The 22,296-nt window shown below is 33.2% G+C and overlaps 1 protein-coding gene across 2 annotated transcripts in view; it reads left to right on the top strand.

Annotated features, from left to right (window-relative positions):
* Positions 1-22,296, top strand: part of PIAS1 (protein inhibitor of activated STAT 1) — a 111,031-nt gene that overhangs the window by 16,749 nt on the left and 71,986 nt on the right. Inside the window, exons 1-2 of one of the 2 annotated variants that reach the window (XM_063089714.1) lie at positions 230-311; positions 12,698-13,142. In XM_063089714.1, coding sequence (XP_062945784.1) covers positions 12,701-13,142 — 442 coding nt within the window. In that variant the 5' untranslated portion in view covers positions 230-311; positions 12,698-12,700. Of the gene's footprint in view, positions 1-229; positions 312-12,697; positions 13,143-22,296 lie in introns of those variants that run through there. The other variant, XM_063089712.1, reaches the window with a different exon arrangement.

Genomic DNA, 22,296 nt, shown 5'->3' with positions numbered 1-22,296 from the left:
AGGGATTGGTGGCAACAGCTGAGACCAGATCATGGAGTTTATCTTAGGCCATGCTAAGAAATTTGGCCTTTATCCTGAGTGTAGTGGGTGCTCATCGAAAAGTTTAAGCATGAGTGTGACATGATCAGACTTAAATTTTAGAAAGATGACTGACAACAGTGAGGAGAATGACCAGGAGAGGACAATATTGAAGTCAGACAGAGCAGTTAAGAGTCTCGTGGAGACATTTAGGGAAGAGAGAACTTGGTAGTCTGAGTTAAAGTGGCAATAGAGACTTAGACATTTTAACATTGTAGGATTGACAGGAATTGGTGAGTAGTTCGATGTGAGAGTGAAGGAGAAGGTGGTGTAGAAGTTTCTGACTTGGACAGTTGGTTGGGTGGATGGAAGGTTTGAGAGAAAGTGGATGTGTTATATTTGGAAATGTTGAATGGAATACTTCTGGGACATAAAAGAGAGTTGTTTAGCTGATATGGATTTGGAGTTCAGGAGATAAAAGGTAGGCTAGAAATAAAGATTTAGGAATTATAACTCAGAAATGGCATTTTGAAGTCATGAGATGGATGAGGTCACCAGGAACACTGGGCTGAGTGAAAGTGGGGATCAGAAGAATTCTGAAGAACTATCATAGATAAGGCCTGTAGTAATTGTTAAAAATATCTTTTAAATCTTTAAACATCTTCTGTTGGCTGCTTTAGTGTTTTCAAGAGTTTTCCTTTCCTTACAATTATATATAATGGACTATTTTGGATTATGCAATTACAGATTCCTTCACTGCCTAAATCTGTTTGGTTCATGATTTCAGGAAGAGAGAGTTCAGTAGTCCAGAGTATTTTGAAAATACACGTAAGATTGCTAGTGGAGAATTCTTTCAGAGATTTGAGAAGGAATCGAGGTTGGTTAATCATCATCTACGTAACATTTTAACTGAGTGCGATAAAATGGCCATGTTAACTTGACATTTGGTAAAAATAGTTCACGTGTTTTATAATGTATTTGTCACCCTAATATTAATTCTAGAGTGACCATATAGTTTATCATCCAGTCAGGGACACTTTTTAAGAACAGAAGGGGGTGCTTTTAATAATTTTGCTTGATCAACAGGCATAGAATGGAACTCCTGGAGAACTTGAAGGTCCTCATAAATTTTTTGAGAATTTTTCAGTGAAGTGCTAAGAAATGAGATGATCATAGGTCAAGCAATGATAACAGTAAAGAGTTTTATGGCTAAGTAAATTTGCACAATGTTAGATTAATAATACATTTCTTTCTACTGGATTTCTTGGGACCTTTAATATGTTAATATGATTTGAGAAAGGAAGGCATGCTTAGAAATTATATAATGTTGAATTTCCTGAACTTGTTTTGCCACAGAACCCTATTTCTCTGAATATCTATTACTATGAATCTTGTTTGGAAAATGCTGATTTAGCGTTTCATATCATTTACTTTAAGTTGGAGCTCTTTAATTTGGAGCCCAGTCAGATTGCTTCTTAGTTTTAAATTTTATTTGGGGATTTTTGTTGGTGATATCTAGGCAGCTCACTGTATCAAAACAAATAATATTTGAAGTTTAAAAATATAATCTCAGTTACATTTTCCTGAGAAATATTGCAGTTTTATTTTTAGGGAAACTTTGAGGATTAAATACTAATGTATTGAACAGAATTTAAAAAGGCTTTCACAGTATTATTTCTTCAAAATTAGGCAATATGCCTGCATTTGTTTCTTCCTTTTTTTTCATTTTAGACGTAAGATTCAGTGATAGGTATTGTTTTTCCTCTGCCACAGAATATAGTTATATGTTTTTGATCCTTAAATGGAAAATTATGCCTTCTAGATTTAGGAAATAAAAGAATTGGACTTTTAAGAACATTGGCTGCATTGAGTGTTTGGGAAATGCTCTGGAATTTAATTAGTTATATGTTTAAGGAATGGCATTAAGAATGAATTTCCACTATTGTTCTTTTTGATTGATTATGATAAATTCATATTTTATTTCACTTTCTAAAGACCACAAAAGGTAAAATACTTTTTTTTTTTTTTTTTTTAAACCATACTGTGGATCATTTCTTTCTTTTGTTGGCTAGTTTATGAATTGTTCTTTAGACATGTCAGTTAAACTTTTTTTTTTCTATTTTTGTGCTTTACATTTTCTTTTTTAAATTACTCCTTATCTGTAATTTTAGCATTGCTCGTTTTTTTTGTTTTTCTTTCTTTCCTTTTTTTTTTTGGTTAGTATTCTGGATATGTTCAAATGTATGCTGTTAGGGTTTTTGGCCTCAGAGTTTTGTGAGTAGCTCATTTTCCTTCTCTTCCATAAATTTCGGGAAGTGTGTATAATATGTTTTCATGGGCCTCTCTTGAAATGTATTTTCATGTACACTAATAGAATTTCTGAAAAGTGAATATGGACATTTTCATAAACTTGCTTTTACTACTATAGCAACTTTGTAAGTAGATATTGATCATAATAATCTATTCTGAATATAATGATCTGTAAGTTTTACATTAGGTTAACAATTTTACTTTATGTAGAATAAAGGATGCTTTTGTTGTGAAATTATTTCTCCTATCTATAACTAGTAGAATAATAAAATGAAAGTGTTTCATTCTGTGTAGAAAAGGAAAGGGTATTATCATTAATAGGTTTCTGATGAGATTTAAAAAAAATACTTAGGCAAGCTGTCTTTACAAGGCTTGAGCAACTTCTTCCTGTAACCTATGTTTTTCTTTTTAATATTTATTTGTGTAGTTTGTGAAGAATCATTACCAAGGCTTTTAGAACTTGTTTTTCTCTAAAACTTATGAATTAAGATGGAAACATGATAACCGTAATTATTTTTCTTGAGTACTCTGGACATTGTTTATTGAATAATTACCTTAAGTTGAGGAATTCTAGGGGAAAATAGAATCACAAGAAGTTGAATTATCTTGTTTGTTACTTTAAACTTTATTATTACCTGGAGGGGAATCTCTTGTACCACAGGGCTATAAGAGGTCTTGATCTTCTCTTGGGGCACGTACTTACTAGGTGTCATGAACTATACTTAGCATATGGGATATGGAGATAAGTGCTTGTCCTTAAAACACTCTTAAGTCTAGGGGAAAGACATAGACTAGAAAATCAAAAATTTACAACACCATGTGATAAGTGCACAATAGGTGTGGAGTACAATTTTTCAAAAGGATTTTGAAAGACTAGAATAATGAGCTGGAAAAAAATGAAGTTAAACAGCACTAAATATAAAGTTCTGCTTTTAAATTTAAAAAAAATTGTATTAGAGGATGAGGTGGTTTAACTTTATAACAGTTTATGTGAATAAGATCGAATAAAGCTAGTGGATGAGTAGGCAAAAAAAAAAAAAAAAGATTGAATAAAGGTTTTAATTAACTTCAAGCTTAATATAAGCATCAGGATGATGTGGATGCTACTCTTCTCTCTGCTAAAACAAAATGTGACATACCACACCCTTCCCCTTGCGTAAAACAAAGAAACAAACCTTAAATGTGAATTCCTTATTAGGTTACATTGGTAGAAATATTGTGTTCAAAGTAAGAGGGATAGTAATACTGCTGTATTTGAGACTAGTCAGTCTGTATTTAGATTATTTCATTCACTCCTGAGTACTATGGACTGCAGAACACTCACAGAACAATATTCAGCAGTGGGAAGGGTCTAGCTAGTTGAAGGAAAGGAGCCTTCTTAATACATTTTAAGAATAGACTCTGGTATACCAAGAGGATGAAATTCTAGAACCATTGGGTGGAAGGTAAAGGAAAACTTTGATTCATAGAACTTTTCACAAATGTGGGCTGCTGCTTTAAAAAGTTGTAAACTCTTAGAAGTGGTTTAGCAGAGGCTGGGAGACCATCAGTCAAGTTTACAGTAAAACTTCACGTATTAGATGGAGGGTTGGACAAGAAGATCACTAAAATTCTGTTTTATGTTATGGTCCTATGTTTCTACTATTTTTAAAAATATCATTTTCAGATTATCTAATATTGTCTGTAGTTGTCAGTACTCCGCAACATTGTGTGGACGTGGGCATCTTTTTGATCTGAGCTCCACTACCTGCTAGCTCTAATCTTGAGTTGGTTACATGGTGTTACTATGAAATAGTTCTCTTGGTATTGTTCCTCTGTGGCTTTTCCTTAATTTCTGTTCTGGGGCTCAGACTGAAGGCTATAATTTAAAGACTTTGTATAGTTATAGAATGCATTCTTTTTCTCATTTTTTGTTGTTAATACATGTCTCTTCCTCCTTTTAGTCATCTCAACTTTCTCTTAGTATGTACTGTTTTTTTCGTTGCTGCTTGTCTGAAACTTAAATTAGATGAGATGGTATCTCCAATTGCAAATGCAGTGTTTTGTTTGTTTTTGGTTGGAGGGTGGTTAGGAAAGAATACTCAATCTTTTAGAATTTGGTAGACTTAAAATTTCTTAAATCCCTGCTTATTATTTTTAAATTCTAGATTTTGGAAAGTGAATGGTGATTATTTTCATCATCAAGTACAATACTAATTTTTAAAAGGCCCACCTATAGCTAGAATAACTGAATATGACCTGCAGTTTTCTTTACAGTATTTCTTGGCCCTGTCTCCATTATTTCCATTGTCACAGTTCCTTCTTACCTTACATGTAGATAAATAATTCCTGCTTGTTGCCATATCTTTTAGCTTGAAATCTTGTTTCTTAGTTTTTTCTTGTTTATCCATCCTACTGGTGGTTACCTCAGTAACTTCCTCAAATACTATTTTTATCATGTTATTACTGCCCTCTCCAAATATGCATTTATTTCACTTCCTGCTCACCCTGTATAGTCTAAATTCCTTCACTGTCATTTAGGGCCCTCATCACCCATTTCCTGTCCCTGTCCCAGTATACCATGGCTGAGCTTTGTAGATAAGACACTTGTATTGGTTAGTAGTTATGAGCTCTGGAGTCAGGTCAGATTTGAGCCCTGCCTTCATCACATTTACTGTTTGACCTCAAGTTTAGCATCAGTTTCTTTATCTATACAATGGGAATAATGACAGTCTGTCTCATGGGTTCATGTGAGGGTTAAATAAGATAGTTATGTTTACTATAATTAGTATGTAACTGGCATATTATATGCATTTAACATATGTTAGGTTTTATTATTTTTACTCTATTAACCTATATAAATGACACTTAAAATTATGATTGAAAACATTGCTAATATAGAAAGATTTCACTGTAAATGGATTGTATTTCCTCAACTCTGGAAAAGTAGAAGAATAAGAAGAAAAATTTCATTTAATGGAGTTATAGCATTATATAATATTGAAATTTGAAGGAACCTTTGAGAACCTCTACTTAATCCCTCATTTTCTGAAGTGAGAAAACAGGCTGTAAGATTGTGATTTGGTAAATTAGTGGCCGAGTCAGTACCAGAATCCAAATTCTGTATATGCTGGTACCATATATACCATCATATTATATTGTGCAGTACACGGATGTACCTGACACATAGTAGTTGTTAAGTAAATTTTGAAAATTGAATTAATATGATTATGTGTGTCTCTGAAGTCTAGCTTATCTCTATGTGTTTATTGTTTCTATATTCCCTTGCTCTATATACTCATTTAGTACCTGTGCATTGATCCAAAAAGCATTTATTGAACATTTGTGTGCAGAGCAGCTTTTTATTTAATAAGAGCCATATTTTCCTGTGTCTGCATAAGAATTTTGGCAGTGTGTTAGGATTTTAAACTCTAAATTTTTGAATTAAACTAAACTTTTTTTTTTTAATTAGGAAAAATAGTGTGTCCAAATTTTGAAGCATTCTGATTCAAGTTATTATCTAGAACGAGCTTTTTGAAGGATATATCCATATGTTTCATGAAATGTGGTAGTACATAAATGATGATGCTGTTTAAATTATCTGTCAAAAATTGAAGCCATGGTACACCTTTTCAACAGTGTTAGGTTTATGCTTTGCTTAGAGAAGGGAATCTCCACTTATGTCTAATCACAAAATTTTGTCATTTTGTGGGAGCTCAATGCAGTCAATATGATGGAATAGAGATTAGGATGAGAGGAAAATGATCAGCTGGAGAGGTAGGTGCTGCAGGTCATTTTCCAGTTATGTTGAAAAATGAATAAACGATGAGAAATTGTGTGAGACAAGATTATGAAGAAATATGTAACCAACCTGATTTGCTGCTTTGAGTAGAGACTGTCTAACTAGGTTTTCTGGTTGAACTTGGCATTGCTGACAAAATGCTAATCTAACAGTTGCTTATTAACTGTTTCTAATGGGAAGGATTAGAAATGATCCAAAAGTTAGTTCCATTGAAGGAAGAATCTGACTTTGAAAGTAATGAATTAAATGTTTTGTTGTACTAGATACACAATTATAGAATTTTTGATTATTCCTTTATTTTTGTGGATAAAAAACAAAAGTATAAATGAAGTATTATGACATTATTAAATGCCTATTTTGTCTACCTTCAGAATTCGTTCTGGTTTACAATTGGTTATAAATTGATACCAGATATAAAAACTCATAGTATAGAGTCTGCTTTATGACTAAGCCTGTAAACTACTGCAGTGGGATGTGTGAGAATAATTATGTTGTTCAGCAGGAAGTACCTAATTCTCATTCACAATTTAGATATGACCTTTAGTAATGTAAGGTCATAGTTAATGAGACAATAAAACTGGCACTTTCTGTTTAATCGCAAAATGCACTATCTGCTTATTGCTATTGCTTGACTATTGTCTGTATTTATTTTTCTCAGAATATGGTCCCTGCCTCTATGTAGTTGGGATAGTGTTCATATGCATATGTATGTGTGTATATTTGTAAAGTTTTGCATATCTGAAAACCCCTTTGAGTGAAATGTCTTTTTATTGAATGGTAAGAATCCCCCCCTCGATTCTCCCTATTTCCTCCTACTCTACCCTGAGAACACTGGAAGCCATTCTTATACCACCAGAGCAGGAGACTGGAGGATTCCTGTCTGTCAGAAGTGATCAGATAAAAGAAAAGAAAGGGAACTCAAACAAAATAGCCAAGTTCCTGCCCGATCATTCTCAAAGAAGTACCCCGGTACTCACACAGATCTTCTAGTTGTCTTTTTTTGTATCTTACTCTTAAATATAAATGTATAGCCAAGGATTCCTCTCATTTAAGGAAAGCTTCAAGTATGAAAGGCAGAGAACAAAGCAAATAGCAAAAAAGAACTCAGAGGTTACAGAGATAATGCAGGGAGCAGAAGAAAACGTCAACACCCAATTTATTTATATTCTTAAAGAGACAAGAGAAGATACCACATTCATGAAAAGTAACATAATGTAAGGGGGGAAAAAAGAAATATGCAGCAAACAGAAAAGAGCTCATGGAAATTAAAAATCTAGTGGAAGAGTTAGAAGATAAAGTTGAAGAAAATCCCAGAAAATAGAGCTAAAAGACGAGATATAAAAGTGCAAAATGAAAAAGAATATAGAATAAAGGAAAATTAGGGAATTAGTCTAGGAAGACCAGTATCTATATAATAGACAAAAAAGAAAAAAACAGAAAAACACAGAAGGAAGATTATTGAAAGAAAACTTCCAAAACTGAAGGACATGCATCTCTAAATTTAAAAGGCTCAGCAATGATCAACTCATGCAAAGAAGTAAAAAGACCAACCCCAACATTGTAAAATGTCAGAACACATAGAGAGAAGCTTCCATGAGCTTCCAGAGGGGGATATACAGGGGACTACAAAGGATTAGGGATCAGAATGGTGTAAGGCTTCTTAATATCAACACTAGAAGCCAGAAGACAATGAGGAAAGGCCTTCAAAATTCTCACAGAACATGATTTCCTGCCTAGAATTCAGTATTGAACCAAACTCAATTATTAAATACGGGTAAATGAAGACTTTTTAAAAGACAATGCAGGGAATAAGAAAAGTACCTCCCATGACCTCTTCCTTAAAAGCTACTGGAGGAAATAACCCCACTGAAAAGAGAAAACCAAAGAAAGGTAAAGAAGTAAGGTAAGAAAATAGGGGATCCAATATAGAAGAGAGACAAAGGAATTCCCAGGATAAGTTAAAGGAGATTCATGAGCATAACTATGTACCAGACATAGAGAGCTAACAGACCAACTTGGAACATCATGGAGGGCTACAGGAAGTATGCTTTAAGAAAGGAATTAAAACAGATTTACCTCAAAAAAACCAAAACAACAACAACAAAAAAAACAGATTTACCTCTGAGAGGAAAAGACTTTTAGCAGAGAGTTTGTAGATAATAGAAAACTAAGCAAATGGAAAAATGGTGTGTTTATTAACTATAAAGAAAGCAAAGTTATGGGCCGAGCCCGTGGCGCACTCGGGAGAGTACAGCGCTGGGAGCACGGCAACGCTTCCGCTGCGGGTTCGGATCCTATGTAGGAATGGCACTCACTGGCTGGGTGCCGGTCACGAAAAAGACAAAAAAAAAAAAAAAAACAAAGTTATACAAAAAAGGAAGATTAATTGCAATGTACTTTTGATTCAGCTATGAGTTATTGTTTACCTTCGTAGTAATAACGTAAGCACTCACAATTGATTCAGCCAAAAATTATGATGGGAAGATGAGGGAGAGGGAAGATGTAACAGAGCTAAACCATTTATCTTTTAAAATAGAAAGTCAGTAGATACCTAAAAGGAAAAATTAAGAAACAGCTATATAAGCCTACTGTATAGAATGTAGTGAAAAATGGTAGAAGAAATAGCTGAAAAGATTTTAAAGTGGTTGCCTTGAGGATTCAAAAATTGGAGGTGTGGTGGGACTGCTATTTTTCTTGTAAAGCTATTTGGCTTTTTAGATTGTATATCTCTCTGATTAAAAAAATTAATTTTAAGAAGATGGCCCTTACAGAATGCTCTTTTGTACAGAATATATACAGTTCTCAGGCATTCTAAATCTCCTAGGGTTCTGAGAACTATATCATTTGAGGATGTAGTCAGCAGAATGCTATGAAATTGCTGACGAGGTAATGATTTCTAATAGTAGTAGTAGTGGTGGTTGTTATCTTTAGTTGTAAATATTCATTTTGTTGTAGTGCTAACAAATGGAGATTTCTAAACACATGGCAGATTAAAATATATTTCATTTCAGCATCTCACTGTATTTAAGTGTTTAGTTTTCCTGTGTTGTCAACACTTTGCTTTGTGAGTTGAGTGTTCCATGCTTCTCTGCAGCTTTTTGGTTGAGTGATGCTTCAGATGTTTCAGTGTCTCCTGCTCCCTTCTTTAGTTTTTAAAAAATACTGCATAATTATTACAGTCCTTACAAATATGCAACAGCTGCTCCAATAATAGTAATAGATACCACCTGATCTTTCATTGTACCTGATTATAAGGTGCAGTGGTTAATTTGGATCCACACACATTCTTTTCTTTACCACAAACTTTTTTTTAAACCACCAACTTTTAAAAAGTGAAAATATTGAAACTTGAAATGGAGATCGAACGTTAAATAAATCTTTTAATAGATTTTTTCCCCCAAATTCAAAGGCATGTAGTTTGTTTTCTCTAAAATATTGTAGTATGAAAGTACATTTAGAATAGAACTCGTTGTGTGACATTCAAAAAGTTTAATCTTACTAAGTCTGTTTCCCCATCTGAAAAATAAGGGCGATACCTGCCTTATAATGTTGATGATTAATGATGAATCTTTTAAAAAAATAAAAACAAAACCAAAAATCCTTGGCTTGCTAATAGCAGCTACCATTTGAGTATGTGCTATGTACTAAGTATTGTTATTGCTGCTATTGCTTGCTCTGCCTTTTGAGACAGTCAGAAATATAATTGAGAGCTGTCAAGTTTATTGTGTCATTAACTTTCTTTGGACCGTCAAGCAACAGATTTTTTATGTGAATTGTCAGTATGTTCTTCCACAAAAATATGAGGGTACTTCAAAAAGTTTGTGGAAATATAGAATTGAAAGATAATAGAAATCTTCTCATGAACTTTTTAAAGCACTCTGTAGAACGGTAATAGATTTATGCTGCATTTAAGTCCTTATACCTACAAAGGCTGTCATCAATGAAGAGTTTATGGTAATCACTGAATTGTGGTTTTTGTTTACTTTTGACTTAGGAGCATGGAGTTGAATTGAAATGGAAAGACAGTTCTTTCTAAAATTTATATTTTTTCTGTAAAATGAAGTCATCAATGAAGAGTTTATGGTAATCACTGAATTGTGGTTTTTGTTTACTTTTGACTTAGGAGAATGGAGTTGAATTGAAATGGAAAGACAGTTCTTTCTAAAATTTAAATTTTTTCTGTAAAATGAAGTGCATTTGACCAATGCCAACTTAAATTTATTTTTAACCTGTAATCCTTGAAGTTTTGTGTTATTTCTTTAAAAGCAGAAGCTTTCTTATTAATAGTGCATTTATGTTTGTATCGGTCTGTTTCTATTGCTTACAACAAAATACCCGGAACTGGGTTCTTTATAAGAAAAACAAAATTTATTGCTTACAGTTTCTGAGGATGAGAAGTCCAAAATCCAGGGAGTACATCTGGCGAGAGCCTTGGTGGTGGCAGCAATGATGGCAGAGTATCATATTGCGAAAATGGTGGAGCAGAGATCAGAGACTAATATCTTCATTCACTCTCCTTTTAAATCCCTCCAAACCATGCCCATGACCACCATTTTTAATCCCTTCACAATGGCTTGGCCCTACAATCTAATTGTTTCTTCAAGGCCCCACCTTTCAATTACCATTATAGGATTAAGTTTTGGGAGGACATTAAACCCAAGACAGTGTTTAAAGTCCCTGTTCCTTTTTGAATAAATAATAAAAAAACTTTACAACTATTATGTACTCTTCAGGACATTTTGATGAGTAGGGAAAAATTGATATCCTGTTGACATATAGTTAGTAATTATTTACAATCCCTGATGACATCTAAAAAGAGAAACATTTATAGGATTTGGGGTAGAGTTTGTTTTTAAAGCATACAGTATACCTTTGCATGTCACTATAGACCGTAAGTCTATAGTGGATAATTGGTCACTGTAGATTCCATCTCTCATCCTTTCTTCTGGTGTGCCTTTCTTGTTCATTTGTTCATTCATTCATTGTCTAGGCATTTGATGAGTTTCTACTTTTGTCAGGCTCCAGTCTTAGATGCTAAGGGTAACATGGTCATATGCCCTAGAGAATCTTACTCTGGTCATGGAATCACTTTTATAAACCAAAAATTATTATACAGCAGAATAAGTGCTAAAATAAAGATATGAAAAATGGTCAGTAAAGATAGAGTAAATATGGTTCTATCAGGCTTAATAGGCAAAGGCTGACAAAAGCTGGACCTTGAGGAAGCAGAGAATTTTCCAGGCCAGAGAAGTAGGGGATGTATTTCTTTGATTAACCAGCTATATTGCTTATAAAGCTCTTCGTATACTTTTCTTCTCACTATTTTATTTTTTTACTTAATTATTTTGCCACCTGGAAAGATCTTTTAGAGGATTGGCTGGGGGAGGGGGGTCATCACAGCAGTTGGAGGGGAGTTAGGGAAGGCAGCATAACTTTTGTGTATTGGTATTTGGTATGGGGTGAGGAAATTACAAACAATGGGGGAAATAGCAAATGGTATGCTTGCATGTGTCTTTCCACTCCTTGTTAGTGGTGGTGAAGTCTTTTAGGGTTCTGCTGTTAACAGCTGTGTGATCTTGGGTAAGTCAATCTCCTCTCTTTGAATTCCATTTTCCACCACTTCAACATGAGAGAATTGGTATAGATGGGCATTTCCTGTTGGTAGGTAGCCTCTTAATAGGTGAGGAAAAAGGAGAAACAATGACCAAATAAGTTTGTGAACATAGGGTTAAACAAAGTTGAATAGATCTCTTTACTGCAGCCTCACACATTATGGCATGTGGTTTGAATTCCCAGACTTTTAGCTTGGTCTTGGAAGTGGAGTGAAAAAAGTATGTGTCCAGCTCTGTCCTTTTTCTAATGGTTTAGTGGAGAGAGCATGGGCTTTAGAATCAGACATATTTGGATTTGAGTCCTGACTGCTACTTACTATCTATGTGGCCTTAGGTGAGTTATTTAACCTTTCTGGTCTCATATGTAAATTAGGAAGGTTATCATCTTATGGAGTTGTAACGATTAAGCAACACCCCATATGAAAATATCAGATGTAGTATCTGGTGTATAGTGGGTCAAAAAAGGTAAAGTTTAAGCCCTGTGAATTCCAGAATTAGTATTGTAATACTTGATCATATGGTATTTACGTCCTGCCTACAGCTGGGGTGTTTGAGGTAGGCTGTTTGTTTTATATATAATAATTTTTCCCCAAGAAAACAAAATGTTCTTGAGGGCAAATTATTATCTTTTGCAATCCACATAGCACTGGGCACTCTCCTGGAGACTCAGTAAGTCCTTGATAAATATCTGACAATTTCATTAAAACATTGGAATGAAATGAGATGTGGTTCTTCTGCCTGGTGTATACTTTATCTTACATCTTTCATGACCCTGGGTAGAAGTCAATGGATTTATGAATATTAATTTTAAATTTCTTTGGTTACTTAAGTTAAATGATTTTAAGTTTGAAGTAATTAGGATTGTAAATGAGCTGGCCTTTAAGAAAACCATAAGAAAAGGGGTTATAATAAATTATATAATATTGTAAATTATATTATTAGAATACTAATATTTTAATTTTGTTTTTTCTCTAAGCAAATGGTTATGAGCCTTAGAGTTTCTGAACTCCAAGTACTGTTGGGCTACGCTGGGAGAAACAAGCACGGACGCAAACACGAACTTCTCACAAAAGCCCTGCATTTGCTAAAGGCTGGCTGTAGTCCTGCTGTACAAATGAAAATTAAAGAACTCTATAGGCGGCGGTTCCCCCAGAAAATCATGACGCCTGCGGACTTGTCCATCCCCAACGTACATTCAAGTCCTATGCCAGCAACTTTGTCTCCATCTACCATTCCACAACTTACTTATGATGGTCACCCTGCATCATCACCGTTACTCCCTGTTTCTCTTCTGGGACCTAAACATGAACTGGAACTTCCTCATCTTACATCAGCTCTTCACCCAGTCCATCCGGATATAAAACTTCAAAAATTACCATTTTATGATTTACTGGATGAACTGATAAAACCCACCAGTCTAGGTAAGATTATTGTGTAATGGTGTTTGGTTATCTTTGCAGGATAAATTTTCATTTTAGACTTTTAATTTGACCCAGCTTATTATTCATAATTTATACTTGGTAGTAGCATCCAGATGATAATAAGGATCCTTCAAATTTAGATAAAATCAAATATATATAAAAACTATCTTTTACACAGAAGGAAAAAGGGTGGTGTAGTGGTTACTGATATAGTAAATATTAAAAAGTTCTAAGAATACAAACTTTTAAAGAGTAATATTTTAGATTGTTGATTAATATTTTACAATAACTCTTATAAATTAAAAAATTAAAACCAAATAAACCACTACCAGTTTTTGAATTCAGTTCTTAATTTTCAGGGGTTGATGACATCTAAAACAAATGACTGATTAGGTTTGATTATTTAAATGAGTGAATGGTTTTAATTATAAAAGGAGATTTGAACTTTGGTGTGTAGTATTTAAATTTCAAGTACATATTTTTTTCAAGTGCATATGTTGCTTTACAGGCACACACAATCATGGGTATATAATATGAATTCTTGAAATTCTGTTTACTGTATTTTCCTTTCCCATTATTTGCTTAGTTTGTCTACCATATAGAATTCAATGTATTAATCAACTTGTAATTTATTTATTTATTTATTTATTTATTTATTTATTTATTTATTTATTTATTGTCTTTTTGTGACCGGTAAGGGGATCGCAACCCTTGGCTTGGTGTCGTCGGAACCGCGCTCAGCCAGTGAGCGCACCGGCCATTCCTATAAAGGATCCGAACCCGTGGCGGGAGTGCCGCTGCGCTCCCAAGCGCTGCACTCTCCCAAGTGTCCCACAGGGCCGGCCCTCAACTTGTAATTTTAATTGCCATAATGCTACCTTACTTTATTTAATGTAGAATAAAACTGACCCTGTTATTACCTTTGATACCTTTGGTGTATGTAATATATTTAAAATAGATTTCCAAATGCTGGTTTGTTGTTATAAATCAGTGGTTGGAAAACTATGGCCGGCAAGCTAAATCTAGCCTGTGGCCTGTTTTTGTGTGTCTCTGAGCTAAGATTTTTTTTTTTTCCCCTCAATATTCCTTAGGAGTTGTAGAAAAAAGAGAAAAGAAAAAAGCAAAACATATATAACAGAGACCATGTGTGCCTACAAAGCCTAAAATATTTGCTATCTGGCCCTTGTAGAAAAAGTTTGTAGATCCCTTTTACAAATCATTAAACATGTCAGTTTTGGGGATTAGTGAGTGTTGAGAACATTTTTTGAGAATATTTTTAGAACATTTACTAAAATTCTGTTTTTCAACTGGGAAGTGTTTGTTTTTAATTATACTTGTATTTAGCAGAATTTACTTGAATAAATGAAAATTATAGCAGTCATTTTCAAACAACATAAATTTTATATCACAGTATTTTATTCTTAGAATGGCCATAACAAGAAAAGAAAACTTAATGTTTGTTGAGAACCTACTGTATGCTTATAAAACTTATACATGCTTATTGTAAAAAATGAAATTGCCAAAGTTCCTTCCTTGTTAGCAGATTAATGTGTATCCATATATAAACAAATCACGTTTCTTGGTTTTCACAGAAGGAATCGTATACATATTACTGTGTGACTTGCCTTTTTTTCCTTAATAATATGTTATAAACATTTTTCCTTGTCTGTCTAATGTATATATATTTCCCATTTTAAATTAAAGGCCATATTTATATCTGTCTATCTATATGATCTGTGTGTGTATGTATGTGTGTGTGTATAAATATAGTGTAGCTCATTTCTTCTTAAAGACTGTGTACAATTCCATGATTTAAATGTCTTTTATTAAAAGACGAATTTTTCTAGTTTTTCATTATTAAAAACATGCTGCAGTGAACATCATCTGAAATTTGAAAAGAAAAAATGTTGCTGGCTTTGACTTGATTTCTAGCTTTTTAATTTTCTTCTGGTCTTAATTAACTTATGTTGTTTTCATTTTCACTATTGCAAATTTCAAGTGTCAGTGTGATTAGATGATATTTGCATATATGTATATACATTTTGATTTGGTGAGTAGAAATGCAGACTGGACACACATGGTTATATTGGATAAAATTAGAAAATTTTAAATTAAATTTTAAAATTTTATTAAGATGCTTGCTTGAATAATATGTTAGGTTTTCATTTCTAATTGTCTACATTAATTGTCTTTTCAATATTTTATGCCTGCATAAGCATTGTAGTTTAACTTAATAGATCATAATCTTGTTATATTACATCTTATATCTTGGTTTTTTTTTTTTTTTTTTTTTTTTGTCGTTTTTTCGTGACCGGCACTCAGCCAGTGAGTGCACTGGTCATTCTTATGTAGGATCCGAACCCGCGGCGGGAGCGTCGCCGCGCTCCCAGCGCAGCACTCTACCGAGTGCGCCACGGGCTCGGCCCTTATATCTTGTTTTAATACTTCAGGCTACTTTTATCTTTATGAACTTTTTAATGTGTAATAGTAATGGGTAAACATATCTGATTTTTCCCTAAAAAAATATTGGAAGCAGATTGCTTGTAAGAAATTATGTTGCTAAAGCTGCAAACAGGTTTTGATGTCTTTCTGTAGAATTTTACCCCTAATGACTATTTTTAAAGGATGGGCAATACATTTGAAATAATTTTTCCATCTTTACTCTTCATCTGAAAACTTAAGAAGAATGCTTCAATGGGTTTTTTTGTGTGATAATTTAAAAACTTTCATAAAGTTTTGCCCATTCCTAATAACCAATATGTAAATCCTCACATTTATAAATTTACTGGATTGAAGTACTAAAATAGTTCCCATGAAATTTATTTAATTGGGTTTTTCTTGTGTAGTCAATCCTCATTATTCATGGATTCTGCATTTGTGAATTTGTCTGCTCGCTAAAATTTCTTTGTAACTCCAAAATCAATACATCGCTTTTATTAGGGGACATGTGCAGAATGGTGAAAATTGAGTTGCCTGAGTGTGAGTTCCTATCTATGGCTAAACAAGGTGACTTTCTGCCTTCTTGTTTTCAGCTCTCATGCTGTAAACAAGTGTCCTCTTTGTGGCCTATTTAGTGCTACTTTTTTTTTTTTTTCTGTTGATCTTGCTTAAAATGGTTCCCATGTGTAGTGCCAAAGTGTTGTCTGGTGTTCCTAAGTGCAAGAAGGCTGTGATGTGCCTTATGTGAAAGATGCATGTTAGGTAAGCTTTGCTTAGGCATGAGTTACAATATTGTTGGCCATGAGTTCAATGTTAATGAATCAGCAGTATGCATTAAATAAGCTGTTTGTAAACAGAAACACACATAAAACAAAGTTATATATTGATCAGTTGATGAAAATGTTGTGACGAGAGGCTCCCAGGAACCTAACCCTATGTTTCCCCTAGTAGCATTGATTTAGTATCTGCTAATTCAATGTTTATGATGACTTTATAGAACATAACTGCCACATATGACAATAATTGACCACATTTATAGTATAATTTGATTTGAATATTAGTTTTCATGAATAAATCCATTGTTTGTGGTATATATTCACACAAAATCACAAAATGAATAGGTAGTATAGAGTTGCATGGTGGTATGTAAATAGATTTCTGATTTCTCGTTATTATCATATAATTAAAATAAAAGTAAACATTTTGATTATGCATAAAAAGATCTACCAGACAGTAATTTTTGGAAGTATATTGACTCAGTGAATATTCACTGTAGGGGAATTCTTAGTGAATCTGAAAAATATTTATTGAAAAAAGATTCTGAGTAATCTGATTATATTTTAAGGCTCTGTTTTTATAGATTCTGTAAGATTATTAAAAAACTATTTCTGTACTTTATTAAATGAAGTGGCTGTATTTGTCACAGAATTTAGTTTCCTGAATGATTACTTTTGCCAGTAGGTCATTTGTTTTGAATCTAGGAAAATCATGTTTTCTGAAAAATTAAATAGCTTCCAGCATTCTCTTTATTCCTAAACATACATACATTTAAAATCAAGCTCTTAAGAGCTTAGTTTTGACTGGTAGCTGGCTAGTTGATCCCAACTATTACTTGAGTCCAGAATGTGACCAGTAAATTTAATTTTTCATTATTTTTCCCTTCCATTGTAGCCTTAAGCACTAGACTTAAACAAATTTTAAGATGTCCAAATGTAAGCTGAATGTTTTTGTGCATGTGTTTTTGTGGTTGTGTTTCTAACTAAAATTGAAACAGTAGTTCTGGTAACCCCCATTTTATTAGAAAGTTTTTATTCATTCTATTAATCATTTTGTTGTTATTTCTTTAAAACTAAATAATTTTAAGGTCTTTATTTTGGAGCCATGCATTAAAGTATTCCTTCTGTTGTCCATAATTAACTAGATGAATTGAGAGTAAAGGCGGTTGTAAAGTAAAATATTTGATTGATTGTACACTTTTGCCTGTCATTTTAGAAATCCTTTTTTTTTTCTGTGAGACCTATTTCAAATGCTTTTTCTTTTCAACTTTTTTCATTTATCTTTGTAAAGTTTTCTTGTTTTATCTGTCTGTTCCTTTCCCTATCCAGAACCTACTTCATTTTCCTGCATGCTCTCATAACATTTAATTTACCTCTTATTAAGTGTTTTTATTATTGTTCCTCAGAAGAGTAAGGGCTCTGCTGTACTTATCTGTCTATTCCCATAATAACTAGATATGAACCTGTTACATGGTAATTGTTCAGTAAACATTTACTAGCTCTCTAACTTATTTTAATACAATAAATGGAATCTTTTATTTCATGTTAATTCAGTGGATTTTAACCATTTTACCATATGAACACAACTACAGCATACCTCACTCTCCCATCATAAACAGGATGGGAAATACAGTAGGGAAGAAAGAGTATCCTTCCCCTTGTTGCCCCATCCCATCTCTGATCTCTGTGGTTAATTGATGACTTTGAAATTTAATATCCTCTACTTAAAAAAAAATTACCACAATTACAAAAATATGTTTAATGTAGAATTCATGGAAATTATTTAGAGATAACCTTTTAAAATATTTCTACAGTGTTCTTCTCGTCAGTTATCTGTGTGTGTGCGTGCGTGTGTGCGTGTGCGCGCGCGCGTGTGTATTTCTGCTTTTGTTTTGAAGGAGAGGAGAACCTCAGATACGGACTTAACCCAGGGTCATCTCAGCCACATATATTATCAATATAAATAATGGGGTACAAAAATTTTAATCTTCAAAGTATGTTGAGCACCATGTGTTAGAGAGTACTTTGAAATGTCTTATTTGCATAGTGTGCCACTTTATAGTTGATGAGCTATGGAATTTACATGATTATGAAAGTAAAAATATTCTGGATTAAAATATCTTATTATGTCCATTCAGAGACAAGATAATTACTTGATGTTTCCCCTCAATTCTTTAATATTATTTTGTTTAGAATAGTACCTGTATTCTTCTGGATAGTTTGTAATATTATTATTTATATTTGTTGTTTAAGTTGTCCTGTGTTAGGCCTAATGGCAAAAACACAAAACATTTTCACAGTGACTGAAAGAATGCAGTATTTGATTTGATTCAGACTTGAGTACACAAAGCTGTTAATACTTATTTAGTTATTTATAGCTTCCTTGACTAGGTAAATTTTCAAATGGAAAATACATTTTTAACACAGAGCTTTTAAATATTTTTGATGGTTTTAATTATTTCAAAGGCTAACATGTAGAGAACAGACAGCTTTGCATTCATTTGGAGTAGTTATATAAAAGTTTGATGACTCATCTCACTTGCTTTAAGTGATGTAAGCCGAATTATATCTTCTCAAGGGATGTTGTCCTTTTCAGGTTTTAAAGATCTTAGACAATATATCTGAGTAAGTTCACATAATGTGTCTTTATGGATTAGAGGTTTCTCATCAATTGGTATGAGACATAATAATTGACTTTGAGTGTTATTTCTGATGTTTCAAGTCAGTGTTTTTCTGTTTGGTTACTGAAGGATGCAGGATCTTCTTGCTGTGGTCTAAATGTTTGTGTCCCCCAAAATTCTTTTGTTGAAAGCTAATCCCCAATGCAATAGTATTAAGAGGTGAGGCCTTTAGGAGGTGATTAGGTCATGAGGGCTCTATCATAAATGGGATAAAAGAGGCCTGAGGGAGCTTGTTTTCCCCTTCTGCCATGTGAGGACACAGCAAAAAGGGTCCATCTATGAGGAATGGACCCCCATCAGACACTGAATCCGCTGGTACCTTGATCTTGATCTTCACAGCCTCCAGAACTGTGCAAAATAAATTTTTGTTGTTTGTAAGTTTCCCAATCTAAGATATTTTATCAGCTCCAATAGCCTGAGACAACTGTCTTAATCAATTCAATTGGAACCAATAGTTAATTGATAAAAGTGATGAATGATTAAAAAAAAAGATACATAACTTAAACATCTTACTTTAATGTATATTCACTTGCCAATCTTTCTGATATGGGTCAAGGCCTTTTCTTTAAGTCTGATGATTTCCCAGTTTTAGATTCTCTTAAAGTAGCAAGTGAATTTAAAGACCTGTGAAGCAATTTGAGTGCAGTGCAGACTCTTATGACTGGGGGAAAAATCTTAACAGTTATCTCACCTAATTCCATAGCTTTTTTTTTTTTTTTTTAAAAAGCAATTTGCCTTATCAGATCTTTCCAGAGCATTCAACTTAGTTTTTATAAAAACAGCAGTTCTTTCTTTTGGCACTTGTATTTCAACTGTTTTTGTAATACAGATGGTCCCTGACTTTTGATGGTTTGAGTTAACATTTTTTGACTTTATGATGGTGCAAAAGCAATAAGCATTCAGTAGAAACCTTACTTTGAGTATCCATACAATCATTCTGTTTTTCACTTTGAGTACAGTATGCAGTAAATTGCATGCAATATTCAATACTTTATTATCAAATAGGCTTTGTGTTAGATGATTTTACGCAGTTGTAGGCTAATGTAACAGTGTTCTGAGTATGTTACAGGCAGGCTAGGCTAAGCTATGGTGTTCAGTAGATTAGGTGTATTAAATGCATTTTTGATTTAGGACGTTTTCAATTTATGATGGGTTTATCAGGATGTAATCCCATTGCAAGTGCAACTAGCATAAACAGGTTTGAGAATAAACTCCCGGTTCTTGATAAGCACACCAAGTGGTGTGAGCAGAAGTGTGCAGAAGCAATGGAGAGTTGTCTGTTGGCCATAGGCAGTTAGCTTGCTAGGGCATCAGTCAAGATGTTTTATAGAGGGAATGAAGAGCATCAGTTAATTGGATCATCAGTTAAGAGGGCTTCTACTGAATTTCTTTTGCACCGTTCTTATTTAACTCTCTGAAGACAATGAAATTAGGTTTGTTTTTTTTTTTCTTACCTGAGAATAATTTAAGTGATTTTGGGGGGGTTGGGAGGGAACAACCTGGATCATAATTATGGCTGAATTTTTTTTAGAAATCTGCTTTTATATCTCTTTCACCTCTTTGAGAGGATTATAGTAGGGGGGAGGATTGGGAGAAGTAGGGAAGTAAGCAAATTGTGTTTTTTATCATGCAGTTTTGTGTTTGTAGTCTATAGAGTTCTTTTAGAGCCTTGTAGTCTTTTGAGGACAGTAACAGTAAATAATGAGCCTAAAATGAAATAGTTTCACAGATATTTTCTCTTAAGTCTCTTTTTTCATGAAAAAATATTAAAAATTTGGCAATTATTTGTGGAGGTGATCTCTATTTTGTTGTCCTAAATTCTAAAAGTATCCTAATATTGTTTGGAAAGTATCTGAGTGCTACAGACTGAAGAATCTGAAACATTGAGAAACATTTTAATTGACCACATGGATGTCATTCTTCAATTTGTGATTAAACAAGTCCCTGTTATATTATCTTTCTCTTTTTTAAGCCTTGGAAGGTGCCTTCTATTTAAGTTTTGATGTTTGTGAAACAATCTTTTCCATTAGACAATTTCAAGGGTGTCTGTTTTCTGGATTATATATGAGGGTACTTCAAAAAGTTCATGGAAAGACTCATATTATCTTTCAATTCCATTTTTCCATGAACTTTTTGAAGTATCCTTGTATATTTGGATTTTCCTGAGCTTTGCTAAAAGTAGTTTTTATATGGTGTGGGACAGTGTACCTATACTTCCTAGAGGAGACCAGCTACCTAAGTGTGCTGGGTTTATAGTCTTCATATTTTAGAAAGCTAGATTGACCCCTTTTCCTTTTTAAAAATGTAGAATATTTCTATGTAGATATTTATAACTATTTTAGGCTTGGGAAGATACATGAATAATTTATATGAAAGGTTTGAATTTTAAAAATAATATATATATAAACTTGGGTTTGCCTTAGGAAAAAAGGCAGATGTTTTTAACAGTCCTAAATAGTTAAAATGATCCATCTTGTTTTGTGCAGTAAAGATAAGGTTTCTGCTACATCTTAATAACATTGGTTACCAGTGTTTTCTGCCAAGGGCTCCTCTAACATTGAATTATATTTCACAGTTTTCTTCTCTCATTTTTTATAATTGAGTTTTTCTTCTTTCTCATGCCTAATAGCCAGTGGCTAGAGATCAGGTGATGTAAATTCAAGGATATAATGTTGGAAAGGGCTTTCAAAGGTTTTATATTTCACTCTGCTTTTAGAAAATTTGCCTTCTAATAATTCAGCACAAGCTGCACTCTCCTATACTTAATTTTTGGGAAATCAAAAGCACTGATTTTTCTGTAGGTGGGTTTCTTTTCTTGAAATTTCCTTCCAAATTTGGCAGCACTGGTTTCTGACCTTCAAAATAAAATCTAAGATTTGCCTTCTAAGTCTTACATTCCTTTGTAGATAATATTCTTTTTATCCAGTGGTTTTAATATAATATTTTTATCAGTGTTTGTGTAGTTGTCCAGAGGCCCAAGACATCCACTGTGTTTTTAATAAATGGGTGTCTGTGTATTTGAGTTTAATTTGGGGAACTAAGAATAATAGCCTTTTTTTGGTTGGAAAGGAATCTTGACAATCAGAATCAGTAAAAGAACCCCTCTATAGAAGCATAAATATGAAATAATTTTTTAATCAAGAAATTAATGAGCCAGTCTTTTAGAGTCAGAAGTAAGTACAGCTTAACAAAAAAACCTAACATGTGAGATATTATTGGGGTGGAATTTAAAGATCAAACATCTAATATATAGTATTT

This window comes from Cynocephalus volans, chromosome 3, assembly GCF_027409185.1.
Source record: "Cynocephalus volans isolate mCynVol1 chromosome 3, mCynVol1.pri, whole genome shotgun sequence".
Taxonomy (NCBI): Eukaryota; Metazoa; Chordata; class Mammalia; order Dermoptera; family Cynocephalidae; genus Cynocephalus; species Cynocephalus volans.
The sequence above is the reverse complement of the archived record's forward strand: the minus strand, read 5'-3'. Positions and strand labels throughout refer to the sequence as shown.